This window comes from Leptosomus discolor, chromosome 2 (assembly GCF_034619465.1).
Source record: "Leptosomus discolor isolate bLepDis1 chromosome 2, bLepDis1.hap2, whole genome shotgun sequence".
NCBI classification, from domain to species: Eukaryota; Metazoa; Chordata; class Aves; order Leptosomiformes; family Leptosomidae; genus Leptosomus; species Leptosomus discolor.
In genome coordinates this window covers 127,303,374-127,318,988 of record NC_141392.1, presented here as the reverse complement: position 1 = coordinate 127,318,988, position 15,615 = coordinate 127,303,374, and the positions used below count along the sequence as shown (strand labels likewise).

Here is a 15,615-nt window from a genome sequence, read left to right as displayed (position 1 = left end):
CTGCAGATCTGATGGTAAAGTGGCACTGCCAGAGCTGCCCGTGGCGCATCCCAAAGGGAGCCAGGCCTCGGGGAGGGAGCAGCAGCTACCCCCGGAGGACCATCTGTCTGCAAAGTTTCAGCAGCCAGTTCTGTACCAAGCTTGTGAGACCAAGCGGGAGGAGGCACGTGGGCCTGCTCTGCCCTCACCCTCTTTAGCAGCAGCCTTACGCAGCTAGCAGAGCCCAGAAGTGGTGGCGTCTCCGGGCGAGTGCTGCTCCCCAGAGCTCAGGCTGTCACCAGCCGCATTTGGGGGATACTTGAGCCCTAAGTGAGGCCGTAGAACCCCTCCTGAGCAGCCCCTGCTGCCTGTGGCTGCGTTGGGGGGGCGTGTGTCTGCTGCAGCGATGCCGCGCTCCCGTCTCTGCTCCTCAGCTGTCAGGTTGGTCACGTAAAGGCTGGCTGTGCCCGTCGCGCTGTGCTGAGCCGTGTCCCGCCCTGTCTTGCAGAGCTGACGGACTACGCCATGGCTCTCCCCTTCGTCAGGCAGCAAGTCTACAAGACGGTGGAGACCAAAGTTCAGAAGCAAACCAAAGGCCTCTACCCTGCTCCGCTGAAGATCATTGAGGTAACCCCCGCTGCCCGGCCCGGGAAGGTGGATCTGGGCGCTGACAGGGCGACAGAGGGACGGCGGTTCCTTCCTCTGAGTCGAGCCGCGGGCCCTGAGCTTCGCAGGTCAGCCCTGAGGAGGGCCAGCTCCTCGCTACTGTGGTGTGTCGAGCGAGCACGGTGAAATTCAGAATAGCTCCCAGGAGCAGGGTCACTGGTTTATGTGGCACCAGTAAGGGGTAGATCAAGAATCCCAGCAGAGGGAGGGCTCGGCTGGAAAGCTTTGTCCATGAAGCTTTCAGCTGCAGTTTTCCAGGTTTCCCACGCAGTTTCTAAGGAGTTGGGCCAGCCCGTTTGAAGCCAGGAAAATACAAATTGCTGTTTTCCTAGCACTAACCACACAGTGCTTTAAGTTAGTCCCCTGAGTGACACTTACAGACACTGTCCGTGGTTGAATCCTTACTTTAAAGTGACTTTTCGCTATTTAAGTTGTTGCCAAGCCTTCTCCAAAACCCGTGAATGCCCCCCTCCGAGAGCAGGGACGTTACAGGAGCACAGTCCTACTGAAAACAATTCCTGGAGCTGCAAGGCTCGTGTAAAAATGAACCCGATGGAAAACTCCTCGTGATCGTGGCTGTTCTGTGCGAGAAGGACAGGGTGGTTCTCAGATCTCTGCTTTGGACAGCCCGGGCAGGGCCAGAGAGCCTGCAGTGCTGCGCCTTGAGTGTCGGCGAGGGGTCTCTTGTGAAAAGGGGAGATGCAGCTACCCGAGTGATGTCGTTAGAGCGAGGCTGTTGGCAGACGTGACTTTACAGCATCGTCTCCGTTGTTCTTTGACCAGGTTGTAAAGACGGGGCTTGATCAGGGGCGGGACGCCGGGTACCTCACTGAGTCCCAGGTAAGGTCAGCGCCCTGGCGGTGTCAGCACATTGTGTGGTCGGGGGGGTTGCGTTGATCCACGCACAGGGGATAACATTTGTGACCGTGGTGCCTTGCCCCCTGCCCCTCCTGGCAGCGCGGCTGGCTGTCAGGGCTCTGCCGCTGGGAGAGCAGCGGGTGCCTCTCCTCCTTCCTCTCGGTCTGACCGCTTGAGTGGGCGGTAACCAGACAGAGTTCACTGGTCCGGGTCTCAGTAACAGGACTGGGATTTCTCGGTGTGTCTGAGCACTGGTTTTAGTGGCTGTCACCCGGGACAGGTGACCTCGAGGCGTGGGCACAGTGCTGTCGGCCTCCTCAGTGTTTCCAGGCAATTTGGTGCAAACAAATCATTTCTTTGAAGAATTCACTTCGGTTTTCACTTGTGTTCTGTTTACTCCATCACCCTTTTTTCACAACCATCTTTGTTCAGGGTGTTGATTCTCCGTTCCTCTTGTTTTGCTGTTCGTCCTGTTTCCCACCCCAGGTACTCTGCACTGGTCCTCTTTCACCCATTGATAATTTGGGGTGCACCTGAAGGTTGGGTGGTTTTCTTCAGTAGTGGTTGCTCACCCAGAATAGGACTTCCCTGTCCCTTGGTCAGACTTCCCTATTTAGTAGCCACTTCAGTCAGCGTCCTGGCTAGTGCTCGCCTTCCAGGGGGACCTCAAGAGAGCGGAGGACTGGGCAGGCAGGATCCTCATGAGGTTCAGCAAAGGGAGGTGCCAAGTGCTGCCCCTGGGGAGGAAGAACCCCGTGCAGGAGCACAGGCTGGCGGGCAGCCGACTGGAGAGAGTCCAGCGAAGGGCCACAGGGGTGATTGAAGGCCTGGAGCACCCAGCACACGAGGAGAGGCCGGGAGACCTGGGGCTGGAGAAGGGAAGGCTCGGGGGGATCCTACCGATGTGCGTAAACGCTGGGTAGGAAGCAGCAAAGGCGGCGTAGCTACGCACTTCTCAGTGGTATCCAGTGGCAGAATGGGAGGTAACGGGCACAAACTGGAGTGGGAAATTCCACTGAAATATGAAAACCAACTTTTTTTTGCTGCGAAGGTGATTGAATGCTGGAACAGGTTGCCCAGAGAGACTGTGGGGTCTCCCTCCATGGTGGTACTCAAAACCCATCCGGGAACAGTCCAAAGCAGCCTGCTCTAGTTGGCCATGCTTTGAGTGATGGGGTGGGACAAGACGATCTCCCCGGGTCTCTTCCAACCTCAGCTGTTCGGTGGTTCTGTGATTCTGTGAAATTGGCCTCGATTTCATTCTTCCTTTCCCTTCAGTTCTTGAGTTCCCCAGCACATCAGCTGAGCTCAGCACCAGTAACAGCCGTTAAGGGAAGTCAGGTCTTGCATTTTAAGGCCCAGCAGAGTTCCCCTCGTGCTCTGCTTGCCGTAGGCCCGGCCAGCGGTGAGGCTGAGCAGGGGTGGAGGCGCAGGAGAGGTGCCCCAGTGCGGAGGTATGGGTACACGCGCGCGTTCGTTCACAAACCCGGAGCGCGCGCGGGGCTGGCGGCACGGGCAGCGCCGTCACTGCCACCCCCGCATCCACCCAAACCGCGGGCTGGCACGGCCGGTGATCCGTGCTGGTCCTCCCAGTCGGCCGCTCAGAACTGAGGGGCACGCGTGCCCACACCCCCCTTTAGCCGCTGCCTGTAGGTGTTCGTCCGGCTGTCGGTTGGCTGCAGGGCCCGGCCTGACCAGCCGCTGGCCCGTGGCCTCTTGTCCCAAACACCATCCAGGCCTGCTCGAGCCTGGCTGGTGACGCCCTCAGGAAAACAGGGGTGAGTTCGGTGTGGAGGCAGGACGGGCTGTGGCGGGCCGGGCCGGGCCTCGAGCAGGCGAGCGCGCTCACGGCCCGTGGCTCACGCGTGACCCTGTTACTCCACGGGCACACGCAGTCTTTGGTTTCCCGTGCTTGGTCGTCCTCAGGCATCTTGGTCCCTCCTTTCCTCTGCCTCAATTAACAGCCTCCCCCTACTCAGTTTTTCCTCCCTGGCCCCCGTTTTGCGACGTCTGCGCTCGGATTTGCTGTTCCTGGTACCGAAGGGGTAGTTCTGCCTGTGCACGGTGTCGCTGCTGGGGTTGTCTGGGCGCTGCTGGCTCCACAAGACCTGACTCCCCAGAAGACCCTCAGCGCTCCCATCTGGTGATCTCTGCGTTTGGGGCATCTCCCACGCCCCCACCCCGTAACCCCCGGTGAAATCCACCCGTCCCCCCGCGGGGCTGTCTGTACCCTGCACCAGCCTCTCGCGCTGCTGTCCGTCACGTCCCGCCGTGCGTGGCAGCTCCCTTTGTTCTCTTCTGGTGACAAGGTCCTGGTCTGGGACGTGGCTGTCTGCCTCCTACCTTAGCAGTGACCTCCTGGGTACACCCCTTCTGTTCTGGTTACGCATTCCACCCACGTTTGGTCTGGTGCTGGATAAAGGGTTTGGGATACTCTGTTCCTCGCAGCAAAGAATGGATGTTTTTTCCCTGAGAACAGCAGCAGGATGGAGGCCTTCCCAGAACCCTCTAAAGAATTCAATAAGTGTCAGTGTCGTGTCTTTTTTAACGCCTCCCTCTTTCCCCTGGGGTAGGAGACTTGCAGATTCTCTTCCAGGCTTTGTGCTTCTGATATTTTAACGAGCCTCTAACTCACAGGGCAGCGGAGAAGGAAGATGCAGCCTGCTCTAAACTGCGTTGCATTGGCAGCTTTCCTGAGCTGACTTGGCTCAGACAGCGTTCGTTTTCTGTCGCCTTACGCTGTCCTTTGCCTTCCTGACCGCTTTCCTGTCCCGTGCTGAGCGCTGGGAGGTTACGCAGGCCTTAAATGTTGTGGCCTGGCTATGAGCCTCTGAAAATAGCATCGGGCTACTGCTGTGGGTGAGCGTTGGCCTGTTTGAAGATTTTTCTCAAAGCCTGAAGGCAAGGCCCTTTCACCTGGAAGCCAGCGGGGCAATGGCCCCAGCTAGTGCAGGATGCACCTGGGGGAGAAAGGGTCCCCTGCCACGGTGAAATACAGCCCTGCCACGGGGGAAGCGGGAGTGGCTCCTGCGTGGATCTCGTAGGACCCCGCAGCTGCTGACCGGCCGAGGCAGCCGGGTCGCACCAGTGAACTGCCAGGGAATGCTCCTCCCAAAGCTGTGCTGGGAGGGTGGAAATGAGCTGGGAGTGATTGAGTGGGAAGGAAGGAGATGGATGCTGAAATACTGTGGCTGCTCTTGCTGCCTGGCAGGACCCGTGCCCCTCCAGACACGGGTGTTAGAGGGCCACGCTCCTTCAGATGCTTTACATTATATTGCTTATGGGAAAGGACGTTGGACAAGCAGTTCCCTGCTGCTTTCTGGCAGCCCATCCAGAATCGTAGAGTGTGTTGGGTTGGAAGGGACCTCTAAAGGTCAACCAGTCTGACCCCCTACAGCAAGCAGGGACATCTCTAACCAGGTCAGCTTGCTCAGAGCCCCACCAAGCCTGACCTTGAATGTCCCCAAGGATGGGGCTTCCCCTGCCTCTCTGGGCAGCCTGTTCCAGTGATCCACCACCCTCATATTAAAGAATTTTTTCCTGACGTCCAACCTAGGTCTACCCTTTTCTAGCTTAAAAACATCACCCCTCGTCCTATCACTACAAACCCTTGTGAACAGTTCTTCCCCTGCTGCCTTATAGGCCCCTTTCAGCGCTGGGGGGCTGCTCTAAGGTCTCCCCGGAGCCTTCTCCTCTCCAGGCTGAACACCCCCACCTCTTTCAGCCCGTCCTCACAGGGAGCTGCTCCAGCCCCATGAGCACTTTTCTGGCCTCTTCTGGACCCGCTCCAACAGGTCCACGTCCTTCTTGTTCTGGGGGCTCCAGAGCTGGACGCAGCACGGCGGGGGGGGGGGGGGGGGGGGGGGGGTGTCTCCCCGGGGCAGAGCATGGGAGGCGGTGGTGCGAGGTGAGCTGTGCGTGGCACAGAAGGTGCCTCTGAGCAGTGGATACGTGAGCCCCGTCGGACCTTCCTTTTCTCTCCAGGTTACTCCTCCGTGCAGTCGTGTGGGTGGCTGAGCTCTCCCCTTGCCCTGCTTTCGATCTGTGCGTGCTGGGAGCGAGGCAGCCCTTAAATGCCAACCTCTCTGCTTCCCTCTTCCCTTTCTCCCAGAGCTTTGGCCAACTTGCGCTGACTAAGGAGTCCAAGGCGCTCATCGGCCTTTACCACGGGCAGGTGCGCTGCAAGAAGAACAAGTTCGGAACCCCTCAGCGAGAGGTGAAGTAAGTGCCAGCGTGGGGTGCCCGAGGAGGACCTCGGCTCCCCTTGGGACCGAGCGGCCCAGAGCCCTGAGCAGCAGCGTAGCAGAGCAGGGAGGTGTCCAGCCTCCCGAAGGCTGACCCTCTGTCCGCAAGTGGAACCTCCTTGTGTGACTGCACCAAAACCAGCGCCTGGGTGGGCAGGGTCTGTGCGGGTCTGGCGGCAGCAAGGGAGGTTCAGCTGTTCCTGGTGTTGACTGTGTGGCCCCCGCCTCACCCCGTCCCTTTCTGTGCAGGACCCTGGCGGTGCTGGGAGCGGGGCTCATGGGAGCTGGGATCGCCCAGGTTTCGGTGGATAAGGGACTGAAGACCATTCTGAAGGACACGGCCCAGCAAGGCTTGGACAGAGGGCAGCAGCAGATCTTCAAGGGGTGCGTGAGCCAAAAGGGATTTGCTCGGGGTGGGCTGGGGCTTCCTTTAGTCAAAATCCTCCTCTGCTTTCAGGCAGTCAGGAGCTCCTGGCCCCTCTGGAGCGCTCTGCCATCAGATGCCCCAGGAGTGCTTTCTTTTAAGGTTGCCCTATGAAGCCTGCTGGGTTATTGCTACGAAACAGGCCCAGCTTATTCAGCCTTAGCCCCTTAGGTAGGCAGAGGACCTGAGAGGTGACTGCTTCAGCTTTTAGGTTTAGCAGTAGCTCATAGAGCTAAGGGGGAAGGGAGTAATCCTGGCTGCCTAGAGGCCCGTGTCAGGGGAGGCACTGGGTGAGCCTGCTGAGGAGCTGCATTCCCCTCCCCTGTCCTCCTGGCTCAGCAGTAATAGTGCTCAGCCCTCCGTCGTCAGGAGTGTCAGCGACTGACCTTCAGCCCAAGGCACCAGCTGAGTTGTGTGAGCATGGCTCTCCTTTTTCCAGATGGAAGGAGGGGCCAGCACGCAGAGTGACAGTCCTGCTGGATGGAGGTGGTGGTTTGGGTCCCAGCTCCAGGAGGGTGTTTGTGGTGCACCCCTAGCAGTCTGGGCTGGCCTGCCCAGGAGCTGTGACAGAGCTGTCCTTCCCCAGGCTGGACGGCAAGGTGAAGAAGAAGAGCCTGACCTCGTTTGAGAGGGACTCCATTCTCAGCAACCTGACAAGCCAGCTGGACTACAAGGGCTTTGAGAAGGCGGACATGGTGATCGAGGCTGTGTTTGAGGACATTAACATCAAGCACAAAGTGCTGAAGGACGTGGAGGCCGTGAGTATCGGTTCTGAGCAGCTTGTGCTAGAGGTGGCCCCTGCGTGGCGGAGACTCCAGGTGTCCTGGGCCGCTGTGTTTGTCATCTCCTTTGTGCCGCAGTTCGGTGCTTGGTGCAAGTTATCTAGGCCAGTATGTGGGTGAGTGTCAAGGGCAGCTTTCCTGTCCCCTAGGGGTGCTCCCTGCTGGGTGAGGAGTCGGTAGTTCGTAGCTGAACGGGGCAGATCTGACATTCCCTGACTCCTGGGAGCAGCTCCAAAAAGCTTTGCCTGAGCGCACTGATAGGACAGCAGTGTCTTTTGGCATCTCCACCACCTGCAGCCCTTGACCTTCTCTCCAGCTTGCTGCCCCTGCGTCTGTCTGTTCAGGAGCACGCGTGGGGACGTAGCGGCGTGGTCAAGGAGCTGTGCTTCCCCCCTGGCCGAAGCCCCTCCCCGCAGTGTCTAACGTGGTTGCAGTGGTCTGACGGAGACACAGGGGCTCTGAGGCTGCTATTGCAGACCCAGGGGGGGAGAGTTCAGGGGAAGGCAGGTCTGGCTGACTTGGGCTGCTGCTTTAGGGCTCGTTTCTAATGCCGCGTGCTCCCCCAGAGAACACCGGGTTTGCCTGGTCTGTCAGGGTGAGCGGGGGCTGGCCCTCTTCTCTCGGGGCTCGGGGTCTGACTCTGGAGCCCCTGCATTCACACCATCTCCCCTCCCGGTGCCACAGGTGATCCCTGCTCACTGCATCTTCGCCAGTAACACGTCTGCCCTCCCCATCAGCCAGATCGCTGCTGTTAGCAAGAGGCCAGAGAAGGTGAGTACCCAGCGCCACGTGCCTGCCGGGAGCCTGCTCTGCGCCGAGCTGCCTGTCAGTGGCAGACTGGCTTTGCCGTAGGGGAGTGCTGGGATCTTCTGTTCCCTCCTCACCACGTGAAATGGCTCATCCTCTGCCCCCGGAGCAGGCTTTGAACAAAGAGCTTGTGGTCTTTGGCCGGGTAGGAAGGGGGTGAAGGTAACGAGTGTGATGTTGGCGGGACAAGGCGCAGGAGGGAGGTGAGAGTGCTTCAGGAGACGCTAGTGCACACAGGGTGGGGGGCAGAGAAGCTGTGGAAGGACTCAAGGTGAGAGAATTCCAGCCAGGAAGACTTCAGTTATATTGATAAACTTATTGGACATAGAAGTGACTTGCCATGATGGGAAAATGCTTTCTCCTTCTTGGAGAAGACAGTAACCTAGGAGCAAAAAAGGGAGAAAAGTCGGTGGCTGGAAGCTGAACTCGGAGGTGCTGAAACTGAAGCCTTGGTCAGCCGTGGGTCAGCTCCTGAGGGGCTGATGGGGGTTTCTCCCTGGCTCCAAATGATCCATCTGAGCGGGATACCAAGTGCAACGCAGCAGCTTGCAGCAGAGGTTTGACAGAACCACAGAGTTTTAGGGGTTGGAAGGGACCTCGAAAGATCATCTAGTCCAACCCCAGAGGTCCTCTTCATCCCTTTGCTTGAAGCCTGGGCAGCGTGTACAGTAGCTGCCTGCTCCTCCCGGAGCCCAGGCGAGCCCCGCTGAGCAGCAGCACTGCTTCATGCGGAGCCGCCCGCCCCGAGGGACGGCGTTACCGCCTCGGGGGGTGAGGACGGGTGGGGAGAAGGCGGCTGCGTGCCGTTTTTCGTGGCCCTCTGCGCCGGCCAGGGGTCCCTGTGACAGCTGCTGGCGTGGGGCTGGCGGATCTGCCGCAGGCCCGACGGGAGACCCGCACCCTGCAGGGAGCAGCAGCGGGAGACCAGGCATGTCACCGCGGTGCCTGAAGGGGCCTGAGGCATCGGCGTGACCAGGCGGAGTCACCTCCTGAGGACTAAGCGTTGGCCTAGGCTGGCCTGGATAAAAACGGGGGAAACACTTTCCCCGTATTTGCTTTGCCTGCCTGGGGCTGCAGGAAAGGCAGGGAGGAGCAAGCCGTTCCCGGCGAGCTAATCCCATCTCCCTCTCTAAGGCAGGGGGCTGGGGAGGCACTAGCAGCTTGGGGAGGAGGAGAGGGAAGCTCAGGAGCTCCAGATGGAAAGTGTTGCACAAATGCAAAACCACAGGTGCCCTTGGCTGGTTCCCTGAACTCCTACGAGGGTCTCAAGCCTGCCCAGGGCTGTGCGACGCCTCTGCTGCGTGTCTTCCTGAAGAGGTTCTGTGGACATCTGCGAGGGTGGACTAGGTGGTCATTGCAGGTCCCTTCCAGCTGAAGGAAGTACTCCTTTCTGAAGTCCCTGGAGTGAGAACGCGTGTCCCAACTGGAGGAGGTCCCTCTGACCTTTGTGAGCCTCTTTGGGGTTTGCTGCCGGACCTGAGTTGCACTGAAGTGCACGCTGAGCCTTGTTTGTTCAGACTTGCAAATGACCTCCTCTTGCCTTATGAATTGCCTGTGTGATGGCTCTTTGTGGAGAAACTAATAGGAAACCAGTTAACCAGTTAGTGTCTTTAATTAGTTTTGCAGTCTGCAACTCCCCTGCACGGTGCCTCTGACTTGTACAGATCTTAGAGCCGAGCGTAGCTTCCAGGAGGCATGGAGGTGACGTGCTGATTACCTGGTGGTGTCACAGTGAGGCACGCAGCCGAATAATCTCCACTTCACTGCTGCTCCCAGAGGAAGGCTGGCACTTCCCTCTGTCATTAGTTCCTGGAAACGTGCCCTTGTCCTTGGATTCACTTCGTCACCAAACCAAAACACTCTGAAGCAGAACACGGGGACTCCGCTCCACGTCTGTCTCTGTGGCTGCTGTCCCGCTCTCGGTGTCCAGGGGAAGCACTGCCCCGGTGTGTGGCTGCCCCGCCAGCTCAGCTGGGACCTGCGGATCACGCCGTGCCTGTCTTTTGCCTGAGGACTGAGCTGGGCTGAGATTCCCAGGCGGGTTTTGCTGCCAGACTGTTGGCAGGCACGGAGAGCTGAGCAGCACTCTCGGCCCTGTAGGCGTTATACCCAAATCCTCACTGAGGCGAGAGCTGCGGGGCAGGTGCTCCCTCCTTGGGAGGACCAGGGGGAGACAGGGAGCTGGAGAGCAGGCCTGGCGGGGAGGGATGCGGCTGAAGGGAGGGTGCGCCGTGGTGGTGGGTGCTGCAGCCCCTCCGCGGCTGGGCGCTTGGCTCGCCCGGCGGGTCGCTCTGGGAGCCAAAGTCTGTCCCAGCCCCGCGTAACCCAGGGCTCTCCCTCCTGCCCAGGTGATCGGGATGCACTACTTCTCCCCCGTCGACAGGATGCAGCTGCTGGAAATCATCACCACAGACAAAACGTCCCAGGACACGGCTGCGTCTGCCGTCGCCGTGGGCCTCAAACAGGGCAAGGTCGTCATCGTGGTGAAGGTGAGGGAGCGCTGCACCAGGGGGGAGCTGGGGGGGGCGAATAGGAGGGCCGGCTCGTGCCGTGAGAGGGGGCTGAAAACGTGGCTGTGAATACTCTAGCGTTAGCTACTCGCTCTGAGAAGGGAAACTGGAGGTTGGGAGGAGGCAGGGGATCTCTCAGGTGTCCTTTGGAGCAGCCGTGCAGGGCCAGAAGGTGCAGGAACACTGCCATGGGCCAGCACGAGCCAGGCAGTCCTGCTCCACGCAGCCTCCAGCCGGCTGAAGTCTGTAGTGGCATCTGAGGTGGAGCGGCGTCCGGGCAGGCGTCTCGCCACCTCTTCCTCCTGGCAGGCTGCAAGGGCAGGCGGTCAATAAGCAGTGACCCTCCTCTTTCTGGGTTTAAAAGGAAGAAATACCCATGGAGGTGCGGGGGAAGAGCCACACCGAGCAGAGGGAGGAGGCTGGGTGCAGCACAGCGAGGCAGCAGCCAGGAACAGGCTGCTGTGGTCTCTAGGAGGAGGCGGCAGAGCCGTGGGCGTTGAGGGGTCTGTCAGGCCGACGGCTGCCCTGGAGCACGCGGCCCTCCTGGCGGAGCTGCTCGTGCTGCTGGAGCTGCCGGGGCGGCTCAGGGGTAGGCTCGGGGCGGTTCGAGTGTGTTTCCAGGTTGGTCTTTTCGCTGGTGCGTGAGGTTGCCAGCAGTGCTGAGCAGCTCTCTCCTGTGGTGCTGGGAAAACCGGCTGGTCTAAAAGCGCTCTAGGCACCTCGGAAGGGCAGCGGAGATAGAGTGCTGCTTCTCCTACCCTTATCCCCACATCAGAGGCTTCCCAGGGGCTTGGTTTGCCACTCTTCTGTTGCCTCCTGACTTTGGGAGCAATACCAGAGGTGAAACAACTGGTTTATGCCTGTTCACTTGCGCTGAACACCCTTTCCCCCCGTCAGCCTGTTGGGCTCGGGGAAGCAAGGGGGCTTCTGCAGCCTGCTGGGTTCCTCCAGGCGCTATTTCAAGTAAAAACACCTGCCAGGGAGTAACTTCTTGGAAGTCTCCAAACGCTGCTGAGCCCTACAGGAAAAAAACCCTATTCCAGCAGTGGATGACATGGCGTTAGACATGGAGTTCGGTGGGTCTGCCCTGAACCACAGCCTGGGCTTTGGCTCTTGTGCTGCCGAGAGGGGCCGTGTTCGTGCTCACCGCCTTCCCGCTGCGCTCCTCTTCCCTAGGACGGGCCGGGCTTCTACACCACCAGGTGCCTGGGGCCGATGCTGGCAGAAGTGGTCCGAGTCCTCCAGGTCTGTATCCCGGTGGCTACCGAGCATCTGCCCAAGAGTTGCGTAAACTCTGCTTCCTCCTTGCCCCCGATCAGGCTGGCCCTGGCTGAGAAGGGAGGTGGGTCCCCAGCACCCCGTGGTTGTCCCCAGCACCCCGTGGTTGTCCCCAGCACCCCGTGGTTGTCCCCAGCACACTCTCGGCTGAGCTGTGGTCTGGTGAGACCCGGCACGGGCAGTGATGAGGCTCTTTCCTCCCCGCACGGCACCAGGGGAGGGTCGGGAGAGGCGCCAGCACGATTACCCCCCTCCTGGCTATTCGAGCGGCTGACAGGGCCTTGGAGCGGCTCTGTGGCCCCAGATGAGCAAGGGCTTTCTGCCCCCCACCCTGGTTTCCCAGGACCCTCCCCCAGAGATACCACTGCTTCCCCTTCCAATCCTGCAGGAGGGCGTTGAGCCAAAGAAAATAGATGCCATCTCTACGGCCTTCGGCTTTCCCGTGGGTGCTGCCACGCTGATCGACGAGGTGGGCGTGGATGTGGCCACGCACGTGGCCGAGGACCTCGGCAAGGCCTTTGGCGAGCGCTTTGGAGGAGGCAGCATCGAGGTGTTCAAGCTCATGGTGGAAAAAGGCTTCTTAGGTGAGGCACCAGGCTGTTTCGATCGAGCGTGTGGCCCCCTGGTTCGAGGAAAAGTACCGGCATCCGTCAGCCTCTTCCGCCTCGGGTGTAGGCAGCTGGAGAACAGCCCTGGGATGGGATGGGATGGGTGGGGAGCCCCTCCCAGCTGGGCCCTGGGTAGAGCTTTGGCTGCAGCCAGACCTTCCCTTGCAGGAACGGCAGCAGCAGGCAAAGCTGCTGCCCAGGGCAAAAGCAGCAGGCGAGACCTCATGAACCTCTGGCCCCTTCAAGCACTCCGGGACGTGGGGAAGCAAGTGGCTGGGAATAAATGTGCCCAAGTGAGACAAACCCTGAGCTGAGCTTCAGAAGCTCCGTGCAAGGAGAAAGGACATCTCTGCCCGTATGGCAGAAGCTGCGCCCTGGTGGCCCTGTCACCTCTGAGCGCACCAGGACGGAGCAGCGTCCATCCATGGGGCCTGCTCTTGGGCCAGGACTGCTCCAGCGGCCCTCGCTGTGCTGAGCAGACCCCTGGCAGTGGGGGTTGCTCAGGAGATCTTGTCGTCTCTGTCCCTTGCTCCCGAGGACCGTGTCTTTCTGCCGCTGTAGCCGTGGAAACGGTGGCGTTCTTTGACCGTCCTCTGGACCTAGCGAAGGCGTTAGCGCCCGGTGCGGCAGCAGGGTCTTGCCCAGGAGCCAGCTGGCCGTGGGCCCCCTTCCCTCCGCCCTTGGCGAGGCAGCTCTGACGTGCAGAGACGCTGCCTGCGCTGGGAGGGTCTGCTGGTGCCACCGGGAGCGGGGGTCACACGAAGGTGGGAAGCCGAGGGGATGCGTGGCTGGGTGTGACTGTCTCTATCCCCGGCAGGTCGCAAGGCAGGGAAAGGCTTTTACATTTACCAGGAGGGGGTGAAGAACAGGAACGTGAATTCCGGCATGGATGAGATCTTGGCGCGGTTCAAAGTGCCGGCCAGGCCTGAAGTGTAAGTAGCCGGTGCGGTGGGGTGGGCTGGCTCTCGCCCCGGCTGCTCCTGCCTTGGAGCAGCAGCCCGAGGGCTGCCCCCAGCCGCGCTGGGGGACATTGCCACACACGGAGTCACCCCAGAGGGCGTTTGGCTGTTCCCAGCCTGGCGTGGAGGGGTCAGCCTGTTGGCTCCGGAGAGCCTGTGCTCGCAGGAACGGGGCGTCCTCAAATTTCTCGGTGTTTGCTTGGGACCCCTTGCAGAAAGCTTTCCCGGGGGGGGCGGTTTGCCAGGGCTGGCGGGTCGGTGTCAGACCTGTCGTACAGCCTGGGACCGGGGCCCCCCCCAGGGCCGTCCCCGTGTGGGCTGGTTGAGCCTTTGCCGTTCTTACGTGGCTGCTTCGGGGCACGGCACAGAACTTAGTCCTTATCCTCATGCAGATTGGGACAGTCTCGGTAGCGAAACCATCCTCCCCGCTGCCCCCGGCCTGGCTTTGTCCCCGGGCTGTGCTGCCTTCGCCTGCTCCCCCATCCAGCTGCCGCCCTGCCCGCGCACCCCTCACAGCCCCTTTCCCCGCAGCTGCACGGACGAGGACATCCAGATGCGCTTGGTGACGAGGTTTGTGAACGAGGCAGCCATGTGCCTGCAGGAGGGGATCCTCAGCAACCCCGTGGAGGGGGATATCGGTGCTGTGTTCGGCTTGGGCTTCCCGCCGTGCCTGGGAGGTAAGGGTTTGGGCTTGGCTGCGCGCCGTGGCTCAGGAGCTTCGCGGTGGGCTTGCCTCGTGGGCTCTAGCCACCAGAGGAGAGCCAGCCCTTAAGGCCAGCCTTGAGCCGCAGTCTGATGAGCCCGAGTGTCCTTTTCCCACGTAAAACCTGAGCCAGAGAGGTCGCTCCAGCATTCCCGCCCCACGAGAGGTGGTGGCGAGCCCGAGAGCAGCTGTGAGACATTCCTGCTGGGACCCTGCGGCGTTCCTCCGCGGGGACAGCTGTTCCACAGGGCTGTGGCTGGCAAGGACCGAGGGACTCTTAACCAGGCCCTTTGCTGCGTCTTCAGGTTTGAATAAGAAGGCAGAGCCGGGCTGACCCCAGCCCCATCAGTGCTCCCCATGAGACCCTCCAAGGAAGAGCTCTTGCCGTGCCCGATAGCCGGAGGGGGCTAGGTGGGATGGGAGACTCGCAAAGTCCCTACGAGTTTTTATGGAATTCCCAGCTTGCTCTTCTGCAGCCGGGTGGCACTCGGTGAGAAACGAGGCTTTGGTGTCTCCTCTCCTGCCGCTGCCGCTGCCCCTTGCCTGGGCGGGCAGGCAGGCATCCTGCAGCGCCTCTGGAAAGCTGGTCCTGCGTGGCCTGCAGGGCTGAGGAAGGGTGCCCAGGGACCCCCCATTCTGCCCGTGGCACAGGGAAGGCTGAGCTGATAACCTCAGCCCTGGCGCCCAGCGCTTTGCAGGCCACTGTACTAGCCAAAAGCATGGGCAGAGTTGGCCTGGACCCCTCTGTCGCCTGGCTGGGTGGCCGTGGCCGTGGCCTGGGCAGTGGCTGAGGCTCGAGCTGCGGTTTGGGTCACAGCTGAAGGAAACCGAGGGCTCTTGGGCACGAGGTGGTGCTTCCCGCGAGCACCCAGCGCTCTCCTGCCTCGCGGCACGCTCCGGCAAGGGGAGCAGTCCCCGTGATCCGTGCTCCAGCCTGGCCCCCGCTTGGCGCAGGCAGGGAGCAGGGTCCTGCCGAGAAGCTGGGGGGGTCTCTTTTGGAGCAGGACGGACCAGCCGCCCCCAGCGCTCTCCCCCTTTCCCAGCGCCCTGGTGCCTGCCGCTTCCTCGGCACAGCCCTGTCCCCCCGTGTCCCCGGCAGGTCCCTTCAGGTACGCGGACTCATACGGAGCCAAGCAGCTGGTGGACAAGCTGCGCAAGTACGAGGCCGTCTACGGCAGCCAGTTCACCCCCTGCCAGCTCCTGCTGGACTACGCCAACAGCCCCAGCAAGAAGTTCCACCAGTGAGCGTGGCCCGACACCCCCCACCCGTGACGCCCCGACGGCTCGAGCCGGGGCCACCGGCGCTCTCCGGTGACACCCCCTTTTCTAGGTTGATCTGCAAAGCGCCCAGGGGCGGCAGGAGGGTGGCAGCAGGTTGCCTCGGGGCTTCTTGTCCTTTCAAGTGCCTTACCGGCTACTGTGGGTTGGGCACGTCCGTCCCATGCCAGCGTGGGCCTGGGGGCTCTGTGCTGGGAGAGAGGAATTTTGTGTTCGCCTCCACCCCGTGCCCCCAGAGCTCCCGGACAGGCAGGCAGCGTCCAGCACGCCCCGAGGCCCTGCCTTTCCGTAAACCTCCAGAATAAATCCCCGTCTCCTGGGTTTGGACTCTATTCCTGCTTCTCTTCCCGCCCCGTGGGGCAGCAGCCTCTCGGCACAGGGGGGAAGGGAACCACTCGAGGCGCCAATAAAGAGCTCAGGCAATCCTCGGGGTTCCTCTCCGTGTTTGCCGGCTGGGAGACCCACGGAGGGGCTGCCGGCAGGTGGGGAAAGGCAGGGGCTGGTGGCAGGGCAGAACAA

General features: G+C 61.0%; 1 protein-coding gene across 1 annotated transcript in view; it reads left to right on the top strand.

Moving 5' to 3' along the window:
* Window positions 1-15,196, top strand: part of HADHA (hydroxyacyl-CoA dehydrogenase trifunctional multienzyme complex subunit alpha) — a 28,777-nt gene extending 13,581 nt beyond the window's left edge. The window contains exons 9-20 of the mRNA XM_086461757.1: window positions 488-606; window positions 1,429-1,485; window positions 5,615-5,724; window positions 5,997-6,131; window positions 6,758-6,929; window positions 7,638-7,724; window positions 10,109-10,249; window positions 11,447-11,515; window positions 11,937-12,132; window positions 12,974-13,088; window positions 13,647-13,792; window positions 14,918-15,196. Of these exons, the coding sequence (XP_086317883.1) occupies window positions 488-606; window positions 1,429-1,485; window positions 5,615-5,724; window positions 5,997-6,131; window positions 6,758-6,929; window positions 7,638-7,724; window positions 10,109-10,249; window positions 11,447-11,515; window positions 11,937-12,132; window positions 12,974-13,088; window positions 13,647-13,792; window positions 14,918-15,063 (1,493 nt within the window). The 3' untranslated portion in view covers window positions 15,064-15,196. The remainder of the gene's footprint in view (window positions 1-487; window positions 607-1,428; window positions 1,486-5,614; window positions 5,725-5,996; window positions 6,132-6,757; window positions 6,930-7,637; window positions 7,725-10,108; window positions 10,250-11,446; window positions 11,516-11,936; window positions 12,133-12,973; window positions 13,089-13,646; window positions 13,793-14,917) is intronic.
* Window positions 15,197-15,615: the final 419 nt, after the last annotated feature.